General features: G+C 31.8%; 1 protein-coding gene across 4 annotated transcripts in view; it reads right to left on the bottom strand.

The window, feature by feature from the left end:
* The window catches only part of KCNT2 (potassium sodium-activated channel subfamily T member 2), a 583,045-nt gene that overhangs the window by 5,797 nt on the left and 555,124 nt on the right, over nt 1-22,124 (bottom strand). For all 4 annotated transcript variants that reach the window (XM_051998719.1, XM_051998721.1, XM_051998720.1 and 1 more), the window contains one exon: nt 2,491-2,575. In XM_051998719.1, coding sequence (XP_051854679.1) covers nt 2,491-2,575 — 85 coding nt within the window. The remainder of the gene's footprint in view (nt 1-2,490; nt 2,576-22,124) is intronic.

Genomic DNA, 22,124 nt, shown 5'->3' with positions numbered 1-22,124 from the left:
TTGTCATTCTGTTGTTTCATTTTGATTTTAGTAGATTAAAAAATGAAGACAGAACTAATTTAAAAACGTAGTATAAAGACAGTGAACTTTGAAAAATTGATTTGTAATATATTTCTTAATACAAAGAATCAGAAGAAATTATTCTAGCAACCACAGCACTATACAGTTTTATTAAATTTAAAAAGTATATATTAATTCAGATCTCATTATAGGATTTTATAAATAATATGCAATGCTTCATGGTTTTAACAATTTTGTCAATGAGGAAAATAGTGAACATTCAATAATCCTATATGCTGTGAAAATGGATTTCAGAAAGAATAAAAAAATTACTTATTAACTTTTCAACAAAACTGATAAAAGTCAAAGATAGATTACTCAGTAAATAGATAGTTATCTTTTTTGCATTGCAGGGGTTAGAGATATTCCCCTAAGAGCCATGAAATCCACATAAGATTTTTTCCCCCTCCTTTAGTCCAGAGAAAAAGTCAGAATTTTTTTTTATTTCCTGGGATATTCATATTAAACTTATTTTAAGATTTGGGAAGATATTATATTATATTTTATGTATTCTGAATTTGTAAAATTTTTGGATCAATCTGTTTGCCTTCATACATTGTCTGTAACTTTCACAAAACTCCCCCCAAATCCCATTTAAATTTTTATTCTGACCCCCAATATATGAAAATCGCAATGGGGAAAGTTGTGATATGAAACAGATTACTATACTATAAATAGTAGTTTACTCATCAGAATTTCCCGTTACTAATGAAATCAAGGCAATTCTTCCCAGAAATAAGATTGGACAACGCAGAGCAAAATATCATGAAGATTTTGATCTAGGTAACTGGGTAACATTGTTAGAAATAGGGAAACTCTCAAATGAATAAGAGGTAGAGAAGGCAAGAGATGCTGAAGTTTATCATGGAGTAATTGAGTACGGGTAGTATTTAAATGGGAATTGAGACTTGCTGAGAGCTCCAGGAAGGGCAGAGTTGGAGAGATATTTATCCACACTAGAAGGCTTTCAGTATTTTAGTGTATCATATATACACAGTCTGTGTGATTTCTCACCTTTCTATAACATAACTCATATTTTATTGTCTTTATAACCATAATATTCTCATAGCATCTCCTTCATTGATAACCTTTGAATAAAAACACAATGAAATATTAAGAATAATTTTGCTTAAGCTCAAAGCTTCCATGATTAATAGCTGTAATAGCTAATTCTTTTTTAAAATAACCTTATTTTTTAACTGTTTTTGGCTGAGGCAATTGGGGATAAGTGACTTGCCCAGGGTCACACAGCTCAGAAATGTTAAATGTCCGAGGTCAGATTTGACTTCAGATTCTCCTGACTCCAGGGCTGGTACTCTGTCCACTGTACTACCTAGCTGCCCCTTAAGATAGCTAACTCTTGATAATAATTGTAATCATTTTATGTTCGTGTTTTTTTTTTTCTCCACACCATTTAAAAAATGCTATACAATCCCAATCATCTTTTATTTTTGCTCCCGGTTAAAAGACTGAGAAATCCTTTTGTTTGTCAAAGTTCACCATTCCACTGGAGTCTTGTTTCCATTCCTCTCTCAATTGGGTGCCTATGCCATCATCATCTTTTTATTTCATCTTCAATTCATATGAATTGGCTACTTCATTACTACCTATAGTTATTCACATTTGTATTTATCTTCAAAATCAAAATATCTCCTCAAGCTAATTGAATTTTTTTTCTCTTCCTCAGTTTTAAACACCACACAAGAGTAACTTAAAGCAACTGCTTTAATTTCCTCCCTAACCATTCATCTTTCATTAGATTGATGGACTTTTGATCTTAGTGACCACTCATTAAACTATATCATTTCTCCATTAATAAAATTCAGTATCTTCATTTTAACTCTAAAACCAAATACAAATTTCTCTTTTTTCAAATCTCCAAGAATGTACAACCCATCTCTATTCAACCTTCAACATCTGTTTATATATTACTTCCCTTTGCACATTGTTTGATTCTACTAAACTGTTCCTGTTCCTCACATCTAACAATTCTCTGACTCTCCGTATCAGTATAGGTAATTCCACATGACTGGAAAGCATTCTACCCTCATATCTAAATCTTAGAATCTATATTTTTCCTTTTTCTTTTTAGCTCAAACAACACCTCCTACACAAGACTCCCACTGTAACAGTCCTGAATTCAAGTTTAGAGTTTCTTCTACATGAAACTGAATCTCAAATAGATTGTGTCTTCTAGAATAAAAATTGCACCTTATTGACTTCCTTTAGATTTCTCCACTACCAACATAATTCTGGATCCACACATGATACATAGTAATCCTTATTAAATTGAAAGTAAGTAGGCATATACTTTCTAAAAATTTGTAAGTTCAAAGAGAATAAGAGCCTTTAGAAAAGAAAGAAATAACTTTTTTCACAAAAATTATAGTTTGAAACTCTAATTTTCATACATTTATGCCATCAACTTACACAACATCATTAACCTCCAGTCTTGTATCAGGAGAAGGATTGATCAAGATGTATGAAAGCGTGCCTTGACGATCATTCATTTCATCTGTAAAACATATAAAGACCAAATTATATTATTTACAAGTTGCAGGAATGATTGTTTTTAATGAGTCAACCATAGAAATTTCTAGCAAGTTCTGCTTTCAACAGAGTTTAGTGGATCTTTTAGGAGGAAAGTATTTTTAAATGATCAAAATTGGAAATGTTTTTCATGCATTTTTAAGGATAAATGTCACAGCTTTTAGGAATGAAATAAAAGGCATCCTTCTTATACCCATATGTGAAATGCTGTTAATATTTATAATTATATCCTCTACCATCACCTACTTTTACAATTTCAGAAAACACATAAGGAAAATGACAAGAAATGGAAGTGAAGAATTTGAACTTAGCTGTATCAAACCTCAAACCATATTCCAAAAGAATTAATCATCAAAAATAATTTGGTTATTTAAAAATAGAGAGGGTAACCAGTGGAACAGATGAGATAGATAATATACAAAAGCAAATGAGCACTATAGTTCATAAAGTTTTTGATAAACTCAAAGATTCTAAATATCAGGGCAGCAACTCAGGTTTGACAGATACTTTGAGGAAAACTAAAAAGCAGACCAAATTGGCATAGATCAGTATTACACAATATTTGCTAAGACAAGACCCAGATGATTTCAGGACATATTAAAATGGTGACATCATAAATTAGAGAAGCAAGAAAGAAACTACCTGACAAATCTATGAGTAAAGGAAGAATTCATCCAAACTGAAGAGGCACATTTCTAAAATATATAAAGAATTGATTCTAATTTATAAGAAATCAAGCCATTCTCCAATTGATAAATGGTCAAAGGATATGAACAGACAATTCTCAGATGAAGAAATTGAAACTATTTCTAGCTATATGAAAAGGTGCTCCAAGTCATTATTAATTAGAGAAATGCAAATTAAGACAACTCTGAGATACCACTACATACCTGTCAGATTGGCTAGAATGACAGGGAAAGATAATGCAGAATGTTGGAGGGGATGTGGGAAAACTGGGACACTGATGCATTGTTGGTGGAATTGTGAATACATTCAGCCATTCTGGAGAGCAATTTGGAACTATGCTCAAAAAGTTATCAAACTGTTCATACCCTTTGATCCAGCAGTGTTATTACTGGGCTTATATCCCAAAGAGATCTTAAAGAAGGGAAAGGGATCTGTATGTGTAAGAATGTTTGTGGCAGCCCTCTTTGTAGTGGCTAGAAAATGGAAACAGAGTAGATGCCATCAATTGGAGAATGGCTGAATAAAATTGTGGTATATGAATATTATGGAATGTTATTGTTCTGTAAGAAATGACCAACAGGATGATTTCAAAAAGGCTTGGAGAGACTTGCATAAATTGATGCTGAGTGAAATGAGCAGAACCAGGAGAACACCATATACTTCAACAATAATACTATATGATGCTCAATTCTGATGGACGTGGATCTCATCAAAAATGTGATGAGCCAAATCAGTTCCAATAGAGCAGTAATGAATTGAACCAGGTACACCCAGCAAAAGAACTCTGGGAGATGACTACAAACCACTACATAGAATTCCCAGTCCTTCTATTTTTGTCTGCCTGCATTTTTGATTTCCTTCACAGTTTAATTGTACACTATTTCAAAGTCTGATTCTTTTTGTACAACAAAATAATTGTAAGGACACATATACACATATTGTATTTAACTTATACTTTAATATATTTTACATGTATTTGTCAACCTACCATCTCAGGGAGGGAGTGGGGGGAAGGAGGGAAAAAATTGGAACAAAAGGTTTTGCAATTATCAATGCTGAAAAATTACTCATGCAAATATCCTGTAAATAAAAAGCTATAATAAAAAAAACTGAAGAGGCAAAGAGGAGCAAAAACTGACCATTTTAGTTATATAAAATATTAAAAATTTTAAAAATTGCACAAAGAAAAATTTTGAAAAATTAAAAAATGCACACAAATCAAAACAAGTCAGCTAAAATTAGAGAAGAAGCAGTATATTCGGGTGGAATCCATGGAATGAGTTATTCTGAAATGTCTTATTTCTGAGATATACATTGAATTGACTCAAATTTATAAGAATAAGACCCATTTCCCAATTGATAAATTGTCAAAAAATATGAATAGGCAGTTTTCAGACGAAGTAATATAAGAACCTATATTTAATTTATATTTAAATATACAAGCTATATGTATATCTATAGTTATATTATACATATATATATATATGTCTTTAAATTGCCAGTGACTAAATAAATGCAAATTAAAAGAAGATCAAAGTTCTACCTTATACCAATTTAATTTTCAGAGTTTATAAAAAAGATTTTAAAAAATGTTAGAAGGAATGAGGAAACAACTAAGTTGATAAACTCTTGATAGACATGTTAACCAGGTCAGACTTGTGGAAGATAATTTTGATTTTGTTAAATACCTTTTTGCATCTATTGAAATAATTATATGATTTCTGTTAGTTTGATTCTTGATACAGTCAATTTTTCTAATAGTTTTACTAATACTGAACCAGTCCTGCATTCCTGGTATAAATCCTACTTGATGATGGTATATTATGTGGGTGATAACTTGGTGTAATCTCTTTACTGATATTTGATTTATGATTTTTGCATTAATATTCATTAGGAAAATTGGTCTATAATTGTCTTTCTCTGTTTTGACCCTACCTTGTCTAAGTATCAACAATATATATGAGTCATAATAAGAATTTGTTAGGACTCCTTCTTTCCATACTTTTTCCAAATAGTTTGCATAGTGTTGGAATTAATTGTTCTTTAAATGTTTAGTAGAATTCATTTGCAAATCCATCTGGCCCTAGAGATTTTTCTTAGGGTGTTGATTAAGAGATAGTTCAATTTCCTTTTTCTAAAATGAGACTATTTAAGTAATTTATTTCCTCCTCTGTTAATCTGGGCACTCTATATTTTTGTAAGCAAAATAGCTCCTAATTATTGCTCTACAATTCTCTTCATTTCTCAGTTCAGCCATTTCATTTTTGATACTAGCAATTTGAGTTTCTTCTTTCCTTTTTTCTAATCAAATTAACTAAAGGTTTACCTACTTTATTGGTTTTTTCATAAAAGCAACTTTTTATTTTGTTTATTAGTTCAATAGTTTGTTTTTTTAACTTTCTATTTTATTAATCTCCCCTATTGTTTCAAAATTTCAAATTTGGTATTTAATTAGGGGGTTTTAATTTGTCCTTTTTAAAGATTTTTTTAGTTGCATGCCCAATTCATGGATCTTCTTTATTTTTTTTTCAAATAAGCATGAAGAAATACAAAATTTCCCCTATGGATTATTTTGGCTGCATCCTATAAATTATAAATTTTGGTATGTTGTTTTATGATTGCCATTCTCTTGGATGAAATTAGTGATTTTTTTTTATGATATGTTGTTTCACCCACCCATTCTTTAGGACTAGTTTGTTTAGTTTCCAATTCATTTTTGGTTTATTTTCCCCTAGCCCTTTATTACAGGTCATTTTTATTGCATAATTATCTGAAAAAGATCCATTTAACTATTTCTGCCTTTCTGCATTTGATTTTATGTCCTAATACATGATCAATTTTTGTGTAGGTTTCATGTACCATTGAGAAAAAAAGTATATTGCTTTGTGTCCACATTCAGTTTTTTCCAAAGGTCCATCATACCTAACATTTCTAAAAATTCTATTTACCTGCTATATTTCCTTCTTATTTATTATCTGATTTGATTTATCTAGTTCTTATAGAGCAAGGTAGAGATCCCCCACTACTATAGTTTTGGTGTCTATTTCTTCTTGTAGCTCTCTTAACTTCTCCTCTAAGAACTGGGATGCTATACTACTTAGTACATATATGTTTAGTATTGATATTACTTCATTATCTATGTACTATATAGATTATACTATTATGGTAGCATAATGTAATTTCCTTCCTTATCTCCTTTAATTAGAGCTATTTTTGCATTTGCTTCACCTGAGATTAGAATCCCTATCCCTGATTTTTTTTTTTACTTCAGCTGAAGGATAAAAGATTCTGCTTCCGTCTTTTACCTTATTACTCTGCCTTAAATGTGTTTCTTATAAACAACATATTACAGGATTTTGGCTTTTAATCCAGTCTGCTATCTGCTTCTGTTTTATGGGAGAGTTTATTCCATTCCCATACACAGTGAAAATTACTCTTGTTTTCCCCAAATTATATATATATATATTTCCTTTCCTTTCCCTCTTTCCTTCCTCATCAGCATTTTGCTTCTGACTACCACCTCCATCAATCTGTCCCTCCCTCTTTCTTATCTCTTTCCCCTTCTGCTTCTGTTCTCCCTTCCATTAGTCTCCCCCTTTTCTTTCCCCTTTTCTAACCTATTTGCCCATAAAGTGATACAACTTTCTCTATCAAATTAAATATTTGTGATAGTCTATCTTTGAACCAAATCTAATGATATTAGGATTCAAACAATGCACATCCCCCTCCTTTCTTTCCCTCAAATTTAATAGGTCTTTTTGTCTCTTCATCTTAATGTAATTTACCCCATTTCAGATTCCCTTTCCCCTTCCTCTTCTTCCAGTACAATCCTTTTTCCACTCCTGCTTTCTTTTTTATATCATCACAGTAAAGTCAAAGTATACCCATAACAAAGAAACAGTTCTCAAAAGCTAAACATATCATCTTCCCATATAGGAATTTTCTTTAAAACTTAAATACATTTAAACTTAAAAATTTAAGTTCAAGCATTTTTTTTTCTTTTCATTTTAATTTTTTTATGTTTCTCTTGAATTCCATATTTGAAGATCATATTTTCTGTTCAGCTCAGGTCTTTTCATCAAAAATAAATGAAAATCTCCTATTTCATTCAATGTTCTTTTTATCTGAAAGATGTTTAATTTTGATGGATAGTGGTTTATTAGCTACAGTCCAAGTTCTTTTGCCCTGTGAAATATTATATTCTATGCCCTTTGATCCTTTGAAGTGGAAGTTGCTGGTTCCTAAGAAAGCCTGATTATGGCTCTTCAATACTTGAATTGTTTCTTTCTGGTCACTTGAAGTATTTTCTCCTTGATGTGATAATTGTGAAGTTTAGCTATAGTATTATTTGGAGTTTTCATTTTGGGGTCTCTTTCAGGAGGTGATTGGTGGAGTTGTTCAATACCTGTTTTACTCTCTGATTTTAGGGTATCAGGGTAGTTGCTCATTGAGTCATTCACTCCACTTGTTCAATTCTAATTTTTAGTGAATTATTTTTTTCAAGTAGCTTTTTTAAATCTCCTTTTGCATTTGTCTAACTGAACTTTTAAATGAATTGTTTTGTTCATTGGATTTTTTCCCATTTTACAAATTTTGTTTTTCAAAGAGTTGTTTCATTTTTCCAATTTCCCAAAATTACTTTTAAGGAATGATTTTCTTCATATTTTCTTTTTGCTTATTTGTAAAGGTTGAGATCCACTCCTAGAGTAAAAGGGGGGATTGTTCAAAGATTCCTCTACAAGCAACAGGAGTTTTATGCATCCCAGAGGTTGGGGCTGCCATCTTCCTTCTCCCGTTAGTTGGGTGCAGCCAATTGATGCTTGTTATGCTGGGGTTCATGGGTATTTGCCTTCTGTAGTTGTGTTGGAAGTCTTGTAGCTAGTCTGCTGATCTACTGGCTTCTGAACTAGAACAGAGGAGACAACACTGCTGTATTGGCTAAGAGCCTCCCATTAGATTCTTGTAGGTGGAGGCTGTTTCATCCTGGGTATCCTTGCACTGTGCTTCACCAGGACTGAGCTGCAACCCTCTCTATTCTCTCAACTCCACTCCCTACTCTCATCCAATTAAGACATACTTTTCCTGAAGATTTACCAAGATATTCTCTGCTGAGAATTTGTTATACTTTTCATTCCAGGTGATTAATAAATTTTTGTTGAATTAAGGTTATTTGATTCAAATGTAGTGTGCATTAGCTGTTCTTTCAGGTTGCATAAAACCCTGGAATTCAGTGATTCCATGATATACAATTTCAAAATTGAAATTAAATTCATTTTTAAAAAGTAACTTCAGAAAACTGAGATTCTTTTTTTGTCCACATTTTAGATGGTTTGTGAGTTTTTTTTGGGAGGGAGGGGCATTAGGTTTAAAAATAAAGATGGAAAACTGCCCAAGATTTTTCTTCATGGATTTAGCATTATCATAATTGACCTATTGTTTTTCTTAATGAAGAAAATGGAATTATTCTTGAAGAGAAATAATTTTCACTTATATTCTTATTAGCAGTATGAGGAAATGTTCATTTTGTATTTTTCAAATTTCCCCATACAAAAGATGTACCGATGTGTCAATTTTCTTAATTAAAGGATATATCAAAAGCAAGAATAAAGTTTTGATTTGGGAAAAGAGAGAATAAGTATTTATATAGTGTTTATTATACTCCAGGAATCATGCAAAATGATTTTCACAAATATCAAGTACTTACAAATAAATTTTAAAAATACTTACAAATTTTCTCATTTGATCCTTACAATAACCCTTAGCGATAGATATAATAATATCAATCTATTATCAACCATTTTATAGTAGGCAACTGAAGTAGAGGTAAAATGACTTTCTTAGGGTCACAAAAGATAATTACATGGCACACTAGATAGAATATAGGGTCTCCCGTCAATAAGCCTCATCTTCCTGAGTTCAAATTCATCCTCATACACTTATTAGGTTTGTAACTCTGAGCAGTTCATTTAATCCTGTTTGCCTCCGTTTGCTTATCTTTAAAATGAGCTGTAGAAGAAAATAGCATCTTTCCTAAGAAAACTCCAAATTGTGCCATGAAAAGTTAGACACAACTGAAAAAGGTCACAAAGCTTTTGTGTCATATTTGAATTCAGATCTTCTTGACTTCCGGCACAGTGCTCTACTTACCACTTCTTAATATGAAGTCAACTTTTACATTGAATGTAAGTGTGATGGTAGACTGAAAGCAATGAACAATTAGCTCCATTACTGAGTCCTATTTAATGCAAGTGAAGTTGAAGAGTATGAGATTAAGGGAAAATATGCCAATTTAAAAGCAATTTGAACTCTCAGGGGCACATGAATTCTTTCTTCTCCTCTTTTTTCCTTTCTCTTTCTCTCTTTCTTTCATTTCCCCATCTTGCTCAGTTTGTCAGTGTAGGGATTACTCATAAGCTAACAAAAATTAATGATTAATTGGGGATCTTTTGAGTTGCTCCAATTTTAAATAGGCCAGTTTGTCCTTCTTTAGGCAATCTGGTGCCTTCAATCACTCCCCCCCCCCCCTTTAATGATACTAAATACAGACATCCAATGAGGACACAGCACCTAATAATTCCAAAAATGAAGAAATTCTATCTCTGCCTACCATGTAGCTGGGATTTCAAGCTATACTTCCCCATAACATTCAAAGAACGTTCAAAGTTTTATCTATTAAATTGTTCATAAATTGAAATCTGTTGTACTAAGTAGTATTCAACACTTAGAAGTAGACAAAGAAATAGAAATGTGGTATATCAAAAGCATTTCATATAATTCATGGATGACTTTCTATAAATGCAAATGTTATTTTAAAAGGAACACTAATATTTGTGTAATAAATATTAATATGTTTTAAAACTTAGGAACATATAACATAATTCTGTATTAAAAATACTCTGAAACTTAATATAATATTTCTCTTACCTATGACCCTTAAATATATACTACCTAACTTAAGTCTGTGGCCTTAGTAAATAAGACAAATTAAATGAGAAAGCCATTTTTCTTACAGTAGTTAGTTTTGAATCATTTTTTAATAGAACCTAACATTTAATTACTACAGGAAAGTCTGATTAAGGAAACTATTACTAATACAGATCAACACTGGATCTATAAACTGACAGCCTTAGAGATGTGTACATGGTCACTGAGGAAATATTTTGCCACGATGCACATAAGCAATAAGGATCAGAGATGAGATATGGATCCAGTTTTTCCTGACTCTATCTCTTCCTCCATTCTGCTTCTTTAGGATAACAAAGGAGAAAAAAATTATATTTCTATATTCTGGAAATGAGCTTTAGCACATCATTACTTTACTTGATTTTGTATAAATGGTGTAATTTGTTCATGATGTTTCAATAAACTCTAATGTTTTGTCTATACACATCAGTATTTTGCAAAATTTGGCTTATAGATTTAATTAATTTCTTTAAAATAACCAATCTAAAGTCTTATTTAATAAAACTTCACTTAAAATTAATTTAGTAGTCTTCACTTATTATATTTATTCTCCTATTAGTTCCAAGTTCATCAGTGTAGGTACTCTCAACAACAATATGGATAACCACCACCTATCTGACTTCTCTAATTTTCAGTAACATTTGCCCATATCTTCTATATTCAATATTATATTGTTATAATAATTTTACTAATTTTACTTGGAAATTTGATAGACTGTCTTTTTTTGCATTCACGAAAATGATTCATCCTTCAAGATTAGTTAAAACATTAACAAATATATTAAAATAAGATTAAATAATTAAATTAAAAATTAAATTGCTCTTTTCTGTCTCAGAATTCTAGGCTGGAAAATATTTTAATTTTATGTTGATTAGGCTATCTTTGTACTACCTAGTCATAATTTGCTTGATAACTGGCTGCTGCCAACTGTTGTTTACCACATATTGTCATATTATTCATGACCGCTGTACCTAAAAAATTTTTTTAAGTTTACAAAATATAATATTCACTCAATTTTTTAAAAGTTCTTGGAAAGCATTTTCATGTCGATTTAACCATACTTTATACCCCTTTTATTTCTCCAGAAAAAGATAAAAGACAGGGCCATATTTGTTTTAAATATATGTATCATTGAGAATTAAAGTATGAGAAATATAAATGTGTGAGGGAAAATTTTTAAATTTTGATTCATTAATTAATGATGGAAAATTGAGTGCTCAAATGTTTTCTTTAATTGTAATTCATTATCATATCAGCAATTATCCTTTTAAAAGCTTCATTAATTTGTGTATTGACAAGATATTTTTTCTCTAAATGGAAAGAATTTAAAATAACCCTCAATTTATATATTTATTCTGCTGTATCTTATAAATAGCTTATGAGGATAAATTGATTTTTCCCAAATACTTCAAATAAAATGCAAAAACATGTTGCAAATCTACACTGGAAATTTTGAGTCTTTATAATCATTATTGATAACACATTTATGAAACAAGTTATTAGAAATATAATTTTACATTTTTATTGCTACATTTTTCTGGAATGCTATTAATGTAATTGTTTATTTCAGTTATATAAAAGGTAACCGTTCATATGAAGAAATAAAGTGATGTATTTATTGTTCATGTTTAAAAAAAAAAAAACTTAGGACAAGTTCAAGATAACTAGCATCAATTTGAAATATTGCAAACTCCTAATGAGTTCTTCCATCTAGTCCTTTTTTCTTGAATCAAGCCAAATTAAATTAATAAAATTAAATGTTTTGATTTTCTAGGTTTGTCTCTCTAGCTATTTGAGAAACAGCATAATGGAATGGAAAAATTACTAAACTTAAATTGAAAAAGTTGCATTTGATTTTTTTGGATAATTAACTTAGTAGTTATGTAACAAATATATCACTTAACCTCTCTGTGAAACTTTAACTTCATTACCTTAATTAAAAAATAAAATGTTACCCCAGTTCCCAAGATATGAATATATGAAATCATTTGAAGTCATAAAATACTATGCAAACATTAGGAATTATCCACCAATACATTAACAAATATTTTAGTTAGATTTATTATCCTTTAGCTTGATAAGAAAGAAATAAGAGTTTATATTGCCTCTCTAGATATTACAGAAATATGCAGAAATAGATGGCCCTTAGTCCAAAAGTTTTGTGAATGGTAAAATGCTGTATCACAATGTTTATTACTCTCAAAGAAGGCTTATTAACAGGTTGACAAATTGACACAGCTAATCAAAACAGTACCAAGATGATGTGAATATGTTAATTATCTTTCATTCCATTTCTGTTTTTCTTAATTTACAAATCCACATTACAACAAAAATTTTGATTCAAATCTTCAACAATTTAAGTTCTATTCACTTAAATATGAAGTTTCTGATGCTTCAAATTTGCATTGCCTCATGAAATCCTTGACATCCATTAAATTTTTTTTCCATTTTATTTGAATATATATATCAATAAAATATTTTAAAGAAACTAAAATGGATTATCATATGTTGTCTTAAATATCTCATTATCTACATTAAATTACATTTATATATGTATTACTTACAAAATAACAGGATACATTAATAGATGGATGGATGAATAGAAGAAAGGAAGGAAGGAAAGAAGGAAGAAAGGAAGGAAGGAAGGGAGGGAGGGATGAGAGAAGAAAGGGAGGGAAGGAAAAGAGGGAGGAAGGAAAAAATGAATTTTCTTAATTGGATTAAAGTACAAAAAAGCCTAGAATAAAATTTTATATTGCTAATGTTTTATAGTAAACATTCTTTTTAGTACATTTAGTAAATGTTCTTTTCCACAAATGAATTAGATAATTATTTTTTCTTCTGGTTAAATTAAAAAGACTAGAAACTTTACTCATCCCTCTATACTCACTGAAAGTGAGTTAAAAAAATTATAAATCTCTAGCAATAGGATAATAAGGATTCCCCTCTTCATATTCTTACATGGTTTTGATGCTCTTTTTTGGTAGGTTTCTCTATGTTGAAAGTCATTTTCCCATATAGATTGAACATAATTGATATTTATCATGAAAAAGTCTATTAATTCTGCTTAAATTTGCTGATCAATGTGATAGCTATGTGGTTGCAGGCAATAATCCTGTCTATGGAAACAGTTCAGTTCCAGTACACTCTATTCTCTATGTTGATTTCTCCATGATATTATATAAGTCTTATATTTATAGTATGGAGTCTTTTATCTGTCCACTACAGAAATAAAGTGTGCTTCTGCAGTGTAATTCTAAATATTAGTATATGTCTTTTCATAAGTTCAGTGAATACTGTATTTTTTTCAACATGTAAGTAAAAAGCAAACATAACCTGGAATGATCATCAAAACTAGGTTCCTAAAGGATCATACATCTGCAATTTCTTCTGGCAGACCTAGTCTTGAATTGCCACCATAAACACCTTAATTTCCAAACAAGTATGTATTAGCTGGCCATTTGTTCAATGCTTCCTTGACACCATTTAGCTGTCTGTGTACATGTAGACATTTTCCGTAGGAAAAAATTTTAACTGTAGCTTTTCATCATATATAATTCATAGGACTACCTGAGAAGTTATTTTTTCATTAGCTTTATCAAACCCAAAAGAAAGTACCTATTATAAGCCTTTACTATTGCTTTGTGAATGTATGTGTTCACATATTTCTATGTGTTTTTCCTTCTAATGTGTTCTTAGAATGTTTTTAATTTTCTTCCTCATTTTGATAAGGAAATGAAAAACTTTCTAAATGCATGCTATAGTTGGTTGGTTCAATTTTTGGTTCTGAAAAAGAATATTGAAACAAATATGACATGGGTTAATTGCTTTAAACATTTTCTAAAATTTCAAAGGAATAAATGAAAAAAAAAATGAAGGTAGCCTAGCTGTATGAAATCTAAAACTATATTATACAGCCGCAATCATCAACACCATTTGGTATTGGCTAAGAAATAGAGAAGTTGATCAGTGGAATAGGTTACCTTCACAGAACAAAATAGTCAATGACTAGAGCAATCTAGTATTTGACAAACTCAAAGACCCCAGCTTTTGCAGTAAGAATTCACTATTGACAAAAACTTCTGGGAAAACTGGAAACTAGTGTGGCAGAAAATAGGAATAGATCCACACCTAACACCATATATCAAGATAAGGATGAAATTGGTTCATAATCTAGACATAAATAATGATTTTATAAATAAATTAGAAGAATATACGATAGTTTACCTCTCAAATTTATGGAAGAGGAAGGAATTTGTGACCAAAGAAGAATTAGAGATCATTATTGATCACAAAATAGGTAATTTTGATTATATTATATTAAAAAGTTTTTGTACCAACAAAACTAATGCAGACAGGATAAGAAGGGAAGCAATAAACTGACCAAACATTTTTACATTAAAAGATTCTGATAAAGGCCTTATTTCTAAAATATATAGAGAATTGTTCAAGCCATTCTCCAATTGCTAAATGGTCAAAGGATATGAATAGACAATTTTCAGATGAAATTATTTCTAGTCATATGAAAAGGTGCCCCATATCACAATTGATCAGAGAAATGCAAATTAAGACAACTTTGAGATACCACTACACACCTGTCACATTGGCTAAGATAACAGAAAACAATACCATGGTGGAGGGGATGTGGGAAAAGTGGGACACTGATACATTGTTGGTGGAACTATGAACAGATCCAACCATTCTGGAGAGCAATTTGGAATTATAGTCAAAAAGTTATTAAATTATGCATATCCTTTGATCCAGCAGATTTTCTACTGGGATTATGTTGGAATCCTTACTAACTGCTAACTAATTAGAGTTGATCTAATCTTACAAGAAGATGTTTTGGGCAGAACCTGAAACAAGGTACTAAGTAGAACTAATTAATACAAGGCTTGTGTTCATACCTTTACTCATTGGAGTTCAATGAGTTCACACCTCCCTTGAAGCTCTTTGGGCCAGAGAGCACTATGGGAGAAAACCCACAATCCCTCTTTTGAAGGAGCATAAATAGAGCTTCAATGGGCCAGTCAAAGAAGTTCTTCAGAGTGAAGAAGCTACAAGTCGAGATTTCACCAGAATGACATGAAGAGTGGAGTTGGCTGGAGGCTGAAGAAAGCAGAGGCAGAGGCTGAAGGACCAGACCTTTGGATTTGGCGACATTCGGAGAGAGCTCTTGGAACCAAGCAGAGAGATAGGTCTCTAAGCTAACCAGGCTATATTGGAGATAATAAAAGATCTGAACTTTTATCACCTGGCTGCATTTTGAGAAGAAAAAGCTCACCACATTTTGGCACCCAAACAGGGACCGATTCAGATCCATCTGAACTAGATCACAACAGGATTATATATCAAAGAGATCTTAAAGGAGGGAAAGGGACCCACATGTGCAAAAATATTTGGGGCTGCCCTCTTTATAGAGGCCAGAAAATGGAAACTGAATGGATGCCCATCAATTGGAAAATGGTTGAATAAATTATGGTATATGAATGTTATAGAATATTATTATTCTGTAAGAAATGATCAGGAGGATGATTTTAGAAAAGCCTGGAGAGACTTAATATGAACTGATGCTAAGAGAAATGACTAGAAGCAGGAGATCATCATACATGGCAACAAGAAGACTATACAATGATCATTCTGATGGATGTGGCTCTCTTTGACAATGAGATGATTCAAACCAGGTCCACTTGTTCAGTGATGAAGAGAGCCATGTACACCCAAAAAGAGAGAACCGTGGGAACTGAATGTGGACCACACCATAACATTCTCACTCTTGCTTTTGTTATTTGCTTGCATTTTGTTTTCTTCCTCAGTTTTTCTTTTTCTTCCTTCTTAATCTGATTTTTCTTGTGCAGCAAGATAACTGTTTAAATATGTATACATATATTGGATTTAACAAATAATGTAACATGTATTGGACTACCTGGTGGCTAGGGGATAGGGTGGGGAGAAGGAGAGGAAAATTTGGAACAAAAGGCTTTTGCAAGGGTAAATATAGAAAAAAATTACCTACGCATATGTTTTGTAAATAAAATGCTTTAATAGAAAAAAATGAAAAATAAACATGTTCCAATTTCACTTTTAATTTCAAAAGCCCAGTAAGTTTCAACATATGAAGCATTCTTGAGATGTTTATGCTTGATATGAGTACGGATATCAATATATTTACAACTATCACCTTCATTAAGTGGTTCAATGAAACCTCTAGGTTAAAGCTTGAAGTATTTGATCTCTGGTTTTACTTGGCATACATTAAGATTTTTGCATTCAAAATTATATTTTGATATCATTAAAGAAAGCTTTTGTGAAATGAAGAAGGTAATTAATGTACTTCTCCAGGGACTAATATGTCTTGATATACCAAGTGATTAATAACATGCTAATAAACAAATATAATAGCATTTTGGGTAGCTTGTTCAGCAATTTCCAAATTAATAATAAATTGTCATACACCTTAAATTTTGCTATCTCTTTTTTGGTCCTCAGTTCATGTTGTTTTCTTCTAAAAGTATACACACATAAACATATTTTTTGTCTATTTACATATGTAGATATATAACAGTTTATGCTTTTCATAAAGTACACAGATGTGTAACTGGCCTATATATGGAGAGATCACTATTAGTCTCATGTTTCAATAATAGGTAAAGTTTGTGTTACCTTTTTTTTTTTTGAGGAAAAATCAAATCAGAATCAAGAATAAGCAGAAAATGTTAGGACTTTTAGTCATGTCATTAATTACTGTCAAACATTGAAGATATTTTATTTCTTATTTTTCTCTGGTCACTTTTCTAGCATTGCAGAGAAGGTATTTTTTCAATCATTGCTTTAGACATACCTGTACTGTCATTCCTTTTAAAAACTATGCATAAGTGCAACTCAAATATTTTATCCAACTTGTTTGTGTTGTGTTAGATGTCACTTTGACAATATAAGTGACAATACACTTTCCATTCTCTCCTCCTGGTTTTTTTTCTCATTTTCTCTATTGCTCTACACATTAAAAATTGGTGGTGGATGAGGGCTACTTTGACTCCTTGTATCATTTTGAACTTCTGAATTTTATTTTTAATTACTAATAGAACTGAAAGTTTCAGATATGCTTTATTTTCTAAATCCCTTCTGTAAGTTTTTTTCTTTGCTTTTATTGTGCAATATAGTATTCAAGTTTGCATAATAGCTAGATATTGATTGGATTTCCCAATCTCTTTCCACAGATTTTTAATAGCTCTCTCAAATCACTTCTGTCGTAGTAGTTTTTGACATTTATTCTTAAGGGTATTACTTGATATTATAAATAAATTGGAAGAGCATAGGATAGTTTGCCTCTCAGACCTGTGGAAGAGGGAGGAATTTATGACCAAAGAAGAACTAGAGATCCCTATTGACCACAAAATAGAAAATTTTGATTATATCAAATTGAAAAGTTTTTGTACAAACAAAACAAATGCAGACAAGATTAGAAGGAAAACATTTTTATAGTCAAAGGTTCTGATAAAGGCCTCATTTCCAAAATATATAGAGAATTGACTCTAATTTATAAAAAATCAAGCCATTCTCCAATTGATAAATGTCAAAGGATATGAACAGACAATTCTCAGATGAAGAAATTGAAACTATTTATAGACATATGAAAATATGCTCCAAATCATTATTAATCAGAGAAATGCAAATTAAGACAACTCTGAGATACCACTACACACCTGTCAGATTGGCTAGAATGACAGGGAAAGATAATGCGGAATGTTGGAGGGGATGTGGGAAAACAGGGACATTGATACATTGTTGGTGGAATTGTGAACACATCCAGCCATTCTGGAGAGCGATTTGGAACTATGCTCAAAAAATTATCAAATTGTGCGTACCATTTGATCCAGAAGTGCTACTACTGGGCTTATACCCCAAAGAGATACTAAAGAAGGGAAAGGGACCTGTATGTGCCAAAATGTTTGTGGCAGCCCTGTTTGTAGTGTCTAGAAGCTGGAAAATGAATGGATGGCCATCAATTGGAGAATGGTTGAGTAAATTGTGGGATATGAATGTTATGGAACATTATTGTTCTGTAAGGAATGACCAGCAGGATGAATACAGAGAGGACTGGTGAGATTTACATGAACTGATGCTAAGTGAAATGAGCAGAACCAGGAGATCATTATATAACTCAACAACGATACTGTTTGAGGATGTATTCTGATGGAAGTGGATCTCTTCGATAAAGAGAGCTAATTCAGTTTCAACTGATCAAGGATGGACAGAAGCAGCTACACCCAAAGAAAGAACACTGGGAAATTAATATAAACTGCTTGCATTTTGGTTTTTCTTCCCAGGTTATTTATACCTTCTGAATCCAATTCTCCCTGTGCAACAAGAAAACTGTTCGGTTCTGCACACATATATTGTATCTAGGATATACTGTAACCTATTTAACATGTAAAGGACTGCTTGCCATCTGGAGGAGGGGGTGGAGGGAGGGAGGAGAAAAATCAGAACAGAAGTGAGTGCAAGGGATAATGATGTAAAAAATTGCCATGGCATGGGTTCTGTCAATAAAAAGTTATTTTTTTAAAAAAAGGGTATTACTTGATAGTTTCAGCTTACTGTGGTAAGAGTTACTGTATCTACTGCTATATGTAGGTCCTGAAATCTTTTTACACTTTTTGTTGAATACAGTAAGAAAATTAATTTATTCATGTTTCTTATATAAAATAACAGTTTAAAAATAGTGGATTTTGGTATAATTTATCTGTTAGTTTTATTTTATCAAACTTACAAAGAGCTTTTTGGAAGTCCATTGTTGATTTTCAAAATCACTTATGATACCACTACCTTTTATCATTTATGTTGTTATTAATATAATTTTGGAATTTGTATTAACATTGGATACAATAAACATAACTTCAAATTGCTCTTTTGAAATTTTAATTAACTACTCAATTTCGATTCTTATTGGTATAACATAGGATTTCAGATGCTGTTATTTTCTAAGCTTGTCCTATATTCATCAGCATTTCCAAAATATTGTTCTTGGAATTGAGAATCCAATTAACAAAGGTCACAGGAAGCCCTTGCTTATATTTGGTGAGATTCATTCTAAAATTATTATGACATAGAACTGGCAGGAAAAGGAAAAATCTCTTTCAAAATATTAGACTTGATCTGAGTCATGAAGAAAAACAGGGAAATTAAGTGGTAAAGACAGAGGAAAAAAATTCTCCTGAGAATTAGCCAGTGAAAAAGTACAATTAGTACTTGGAGTGCTGTATGAAAGGAACAATAAGAAATACAGCAATTCTGTATTATAGAGCATGAGGAGTGAAGTGAAATGCCAGAAATAAAATAAAGTTTGAAAGGTAGAAAGAAGGTAAATGCTTTTACCTCTTTCAAACTATTGAAATTCAGAGATGTTGAATATTTTGCAGTCACATAAGTTAATTCAAGAATAGGATTTCAACTCAATTTTTCTGGATTCCAAGTTCAGTACCCTATCTACTAGGTAAGCAAATAGTTTAAAGTTTTCACTGTGTGATGGGGCCAAGAAAGGATGAAAGTTTGGGGAAAGAGAATGAAAATGAGAAGATAACCACAAAATTTTCCAATCTGATATTTTTGCTCAGATCCAGCTCTGTTTGCAGTGATTGCATTGAGAGTTCTTGGTTACACTAGTACCATTTCTTTCCTCATACAGTTGTAATTGGCAGAAGCCTATAAGCCCCACTTAAGAAGGAAAAATCAAGTTAACTGCAAATTTGTCATATTTTTAATATAAAACATTTTATAAACTTTTCTGTATCAACAAGCAAAAACAGTAAACCATCAATAGGCTTGTCAAATAACAAAGATGTACAGTAACTTAATATCTCATGAAATAAGAAGCAAGCTAATAATTAACAATGAATATATATTATGAAAAGACAACAGAATTTCAGTAAAGATATTATTTCTAACCCTAGAGCTCTAAGATAATATTTTAGAAGTCCTGTTTTGTTCATCATTGGTCAGATTCTTCAGGCAATTTACTTCTACCTTCTGTCTTTCTATGGCCCTTTGAGTATCTTGAAATATTAATCCTTCTCAAATTGCCATGTTTAATGGTTAACAGATAGATAGGGCAGTGAATAGAGTGCTGGACTTGGAGTCAGCAAACCCAAAATAAGTTTAAGTAACTTCATTTTTAATTATGATTCATAGATTTTTGGGTTGAGACAAAAATTTGTTGAAATTCTTTAAAAATATTTGCTGAACATGTTGTTGTTTCTACTTTATTCTCCAAGATGACCATTTCATCAGGGAGGTGATACTATGACATGTAAGTGCATTGGATTTCAGAGCTGTGCAAAGTTACTAGCCTCACTTTCTCTTCCAGAGTTATCTGGCTTCAGTTTTAAGATATAAATCAGGAATGGAAATGGCCATGAATGCACCCCTCCAGTTCTAGGAACTTTGGTGGTAGTACTTTCCCACTAAGGGAGAAAGGAAGTTGTGGTGTTCTTTTTCTTCTTTAAATAATATAAGATGATGGTTCTCTCTGGGTGAGAAGGTTTCTCGGGGGAGGTTTTCTTGGAGGCAGTCTTAGTATCGGTTTAAATCAATAATTACCCCAAATGCAGCCAGCTGGTAAAAATACAAATGTTTATTTTCTCCTTCCAAAGTAGCCTAGTTAGTTGAGGCCTCTCTCTCTGCTTGGTTCCAAGAGCTCCCTCCAAATGTTTCCAAATCCAAAGGTTTGTCCTTCAGCCACTACCTCTGCTTTCTTCAGCCTCCAGAGCCAGCACCAAGTTGAATCTGTCTTGCCTCTGAGAGAGTCTTCTCAATCTTCACTGAACTCTCGACTCGTAGCTTCTTCCTCTGAAAACTCTTCTTCCACCACCAGCCAGCCAAGTGGAAAATATATTCCAATGAATTCCTCTTCACTGGTTTATATATGACTCTTCTGAGAGAATGGGATTATGGGTTTTCTCCCATAGTGCTCTCTGGCCCTAAGAGCTTCAAGAGAGGTGTGAATTCACAAAGTTACAAAGTTTACTTTGTGAATCTCACATACTTGTGAACTCCAATGAGTAAAGGTGTAAACACAAGCATTGTATTAATTAGTTCTACTTAGTACCTTGTTTCAGGTTCTGGCCCAAAACATCTTCTTGTAAGATCAGATCAATAATCTATCAACTCTAATGAGTTAGCAGTTTGTAAAGATTCCAACATCTCCCCCTTTCTTTTGTTTTAGAACACAGGGTGGTCATGACTGCCCTGACTTCTCAAGGAGGTGAGAACCCCCCAAAAAAGGTGATCATGCCTTCCTTGACACCTCAGGGAGGGAGATGAAAACACCAAAAGAAATAGGAAGTCAAATCAGATTAGCGGGTTTCTGAAGGGGCTCACTTGAAACAGGTACACATAAATCCATAAATATGGGCCAGAACTTTGAAACAGATATACATGGTACGCGTAAATCCATCAATATGGGAGGCATTATACATAATTCACATAAGCACACAGGCTAGTAGTAATGTAACAAATAACAAGAATCAACATGAAAATTTAAGTACTGCAATAGTCTCATCAACAATTTTTCATCTCAAGAAATCAAATGATTCTTGCAATTACATAAAATACATAAGCACATAGCAATATAACACAGGCTAGTAATAATGTAACAAATAACATGAATCAACCTGAGAATTTCTCACATGTCCATAAGTCCTAGAAATAGTCCATAAGGAATCCACTGATATCACTATGTTAGAGTCAAGTGCTATGTAGATGATCAGATCAATACACATACAGAATTCTCTGCCATAAGTCAGATACAAATAGTCCCCTTGAACACTTAGGATGAATTCTCTAAAACTCTAAAAGTTCCCACA

This window comes from Antechinus flavipes, chromosome 4, assembly GCF_016432865.1.
Source record: "Antechinus flavipes isolate AdamAnt ecotype Samford, QLD, Australia chromosome 4, AdamAnt_v2, whole genome shotgun sequence".
Classification (NCBI taxonomy): Eukaryota; Metazoa; Chordata; class Mammalia; order Dasyuromorphia; family Dasyuridae; genus Antechinus; species Antechinus flavipes.
Note: the sequence above shows the minus strand (reverse complement) of the source record. Positions and strands in the feature narration are given on the sequence as shown.